General features: G+C 43.2%; 1 protein-coding gene and 1 non-coding gene across 6 annotated transcripts in view; both read left to right on the plus strand.

The window, feature by feature from the left end:
* PIBF1 (progesterone immunomodulatory binding factor 1) overlaps positions 1-3,743 on the plus strand; it is a 214,203-nt gene that overhangs the window by 15,068 nt on the left and 195,392 nt on the right. For all 5 annotated transcript variants that reach the window (XM_028497922.1, XM_028497921.2, XM_024123149.3 and 2 more), the window contains one exon: positions 231-350. In XM_028497922.1, coding sequence (XP_028353723.1) covers positions 231-350 — 120 coding nt within the window. The remainder of the gene's footprint in view (positions 1-230; positions 351-3,743) is intronic.
* Positions 3,495-3,567, plus strand: TRNAA-CGC (transfer RNA alanine (anticodon CGC)). Its single transcript has one exon. It is a non-coding gene; the product is annotated as a tRNA-Ala (tRNA).

Below are 3,743 nucleotides of genomic sequence, written 5' to 3' on the forward strand. Positions count from 1 at the left end.
CAGCCGCTCCGCGGCACGTGGGATCCTCCCGGGCCGGGGCGCGAACCCGTGTCCCCCGCATCGGCAGGCGGACTCCCAACCACTGCGCCACCAGGGAAGCCCCTCCTTTATTCTCTTAATACTTTTCCTTGTATTACTGATAATTGAGAGTGCTATTAATTAGCAAATTTTAATTGTAATTTGGGTCTCGAGACTGCTTATTAATTTGATTTTTTTTTTTTTTTTTAAAGATTCGGTTCCATGAACTAGTGAATCCATTAAGAAAGGAGATCTCTGAACTACAAGTGAAAAAGAAAGACCTGGCAGAAGAATTAAGTGAAAACAAGGGTCAACTGAAACAACTGACCGAGGTTTGTATAATTTTGATCCCCGGTGTGAAGAAGCTCCAAGAGGTCCTTAAGATTTGTGATAGGGAATATAAAAATCAGGGAAAGAAAAATGGAACTCGGGGATGCTGACTGCTGTGATTCTTCATAAGTAGTGGGAAGGAGGTGAGACTGGAAATAGCCATCTTATCTTGGCAGGGTACGTCCATGATATTGACCGTGATCCCCGGCTGAGTGCTTCGTTGTTGTAACTCATTTCATTCTCAGTTCTTCATTACAGATCCGCCTTGTTGGTGATAAGAAAGGGAGCCCTTGTCCATTTATCAGTCATTTTGCCTCTTCATCAAATACAGTTAGCTCTCCTAATACCTGTTCAGAGCACATGCACGAATATTAGCATCCACCCCAGTGATGCCTGGTGCTGTGCTAGGTGCTGGCAGCAGCGGGTACAAGGGAGACAGTGTCTGCCCTTCCCGAGTTCAAATTCTAGTAGGTTGGAGTTAATACCTTGGATGATATCTTGACACTCATTCTTTGTGTGACCTTGAACCAAGTCATTCAATGTTTCCTGCTCTGTCAAATGAAGAAAATAATACTATTTGTCCATTTACTTCATTGAATTGCCCACATTTCTGTTTCAAAGTAAAAATGTGATTTTTAGCAAGGTTGCCTATAAATAACTATTTTGTGTCCTATTTCAAGGGCGACTTTTACCAAAGATCTGTTATCCAGAAATAAACAATTAGGATGTAATTTATATTTTGATGCTCTGATTTGCTGCACTGTTAGTGCTGGACAGAATCTACTTCGGTCATTATAGAGCCAATATTACAGGCAAATGAAGACTCAGCTTCCTTCAGCTCATAGGAGCATTGAAGTCATCAGGAGTGATGCCAGAGAGGCTGATGTGCTGATGTGAACCCTACCACAGGGGTCTATTATGGTGGGTTTTTTTTTCTGCTACTAAGCTGCCACGCTGTGCAGGTAAACGGTTTTGCACATTTAGAAAAATAGCTCTTAACTTTTAAAAAATTTGCCTCTAAAGTCAAAATAATAAAGGACAAAGAAGACCTCAGTTTGGCTACTAGCTAATTTTGCAGCATCGGGCAAATCGTTTAATCTCCACTGTCTCCGTAGAATGCCCAGGATGGTGATGGTGGTGGCAGCAGCGGTGGCGGTGTGGCACAGGGTTCGTTAGGGACGAGGCAGATAAGTTTTCAGGCTTAGTTCTGCAGCACCTTGTGGTACGTCATCGTCCCTCAAGGACTTCTTATTTTCTAGAGGGAGGACTGGAGGAGCTTTCTCTCCTTGTTTCTATCACACCACCTCTATTTGAATCACTTTTGACATCTGGGGATTCTAAGAGTACTTTCTCCTGAACAAAGGATTCTTTGGACCAAAAAAAAGGCTTGGATCTCTAAAATTATCATTAGTATGTGACATATTTTTACCGTGTGGTAAAGCAAGTCTTTCCACTCTCAAGGGTCAGTAATGGCATTGCATCCCAGATTTTAGTTTGTTTCAACCTTACTAACACCTTTAGTATTTTATTGACATGAAAGCATCGAAGATTAACACTGGTTTCACTCATAGAGTTCCTGGGTGTTTTTAGTGCATGAATACCTCCTGAACACAGAAGCAGTTTTGTTTGCGAACTTGTGTTAGGGTTCTCCAGAGAAACAAAGCCAACAGGATATGTAAATATACATGGAGAGACGTATATTTTAGGGAATTGGCTCTTGTGATTGTGGAAGCTTGGCGAATCCAAAACCTAACGGGGTAGGCTGGCAGGCTTGGAGATTCAAGGGAGGGTTGCAGTTTGAATCCAAAGGCAGTCTGCTGACAGAATTGCTTCTTGCTCAGGGGAAGTCAGTCTTAGTTCTAGTGAGGCCTCAGCTGATTGATTGGATGAGGCCCACCACATTATGGAAGGTAAACTGCTTTACTCAGGGTCTACTGATTTAAACGTTAATCTCATCTAAAAAACTGCCTTCACAGAAACATGTAAAATAATGTTTGACTGCATGTTTGGGTACCATAGCCTAGCCAAGTTGACATAAAAAATTAGCCATCATAGAACCTTTCCCTGTGCAAGTTTGCTTCTTAAAGGTTTATCACCTCTCAGCTGAAAATATAATCTTCTGCCTTAAACCTTTTCCTGAACTTAATATTATTAAGAGGGAACTGAATCACATTCAGGAAAAAAGAAAAGGAATGCCCTGTCTCCATAATAAAAGGTCTTAGAAACTCAGAGAATATGATTTAGACATAATAGAATTACTTTTGTGTTAAAGCCACCCTTAAAGTTAGATTCTTCTGCTCTGTCAAGGGCCTAGTACAGGTCAACTTGCCCAACACTCAGAAAATATAGACTGAAAATTTTTAAATGAAAAGTCACCAGCAAGAACCTTTTTATAAGGATATAGTGAATAAATGTTAATATCTAATATTAAAAGAAATTGTTTTAACAATATATCGTGGGGGGTTATTTTTTGAAATGGTTTGTTAAATTATTTACTGCTCTGGTATCTGGGGAGTTCAGAGATGCTAGTTTGAGTTTCATCTCTGCAACTCGACGATAGTGTGATGATCTTGGATAAAAAAACTTAGTCTTTACTACCCCTCCCTGCAGTCCCCATCAGTAAAATAGGGATGAGAATATGTAACATCTGCCTCACTCACATGGCCATTATTATGAGAATAAAATGTATTCAATAAATAATTCACTGTACCTTGATTATGTGGCAAGCATTGTTCTAAGTGCGTGGGATACCTCAGTGAACAAAACGGAGATGTCTGGCCTCATGGAATTTATGTTTTAAAAGGAGTGCAGGGGGCTTCCCTGGTGGCTCAGTGGTTGAGAATCCGCCTGCCAGTGCAGGGGACACATGTTCGATCCCTGGTCCGGGAAGGTCCCGCATGCCGCGGAGCAACCAAGCCCGTGCGCCACAACTGCTGAGCCTGCGTGCCGCAACTACTGAAGCCCGTGTGCCTAGAGCCCATGCTCCACAACGAGAAGAAGCCACCGCAATGAGAAGCCCGTGCACCGCAACGAAGAGTAGCCCCCACTCGCCGCAACTAGAGAAAGCCTGCGTGCAGCAACAAACGGCCAACACAGCCAAAAATAAATAAATTAATAAAAAATTAAAAGGAGCGCAGGGAGGGACTTCCCTGGTGGTCCAGTGGCTAAGACTCCATATTCGCAATGCAGGGGGCCCAGGTTCGATCCCTGGTCAGGGAACTAGATCCCATATGCTGCAAATAAAAGATCCCACGTGCTGCAAGGAAGAGCCCACGTGCTGCAACTAAAGATCCTGCATGCCACAGCTAAGACCCAATGCAGCGCTTCCCTGGTGGCGCAGTGGTTGAGAGTCCGCCTGCCGATGCAGGGGACACGGGTTCGTGCCCCGGTCCGGG

The sequence above is a fragment of the Physeter macrocephalus genome, chromosome 13 (assembly GCF_002837175.3).
Source record: "Physeter macrocephalus isolate SW-GA chromosome 13, ASM283717v5, whole genome shotgun sequence".
Taxonomy (NCBI): Eukaryota; Metazoa; Chordata; class Mammalia; order Artiodactyla; family Physeteridae; genus Physeter; species Physeter macrocephalus.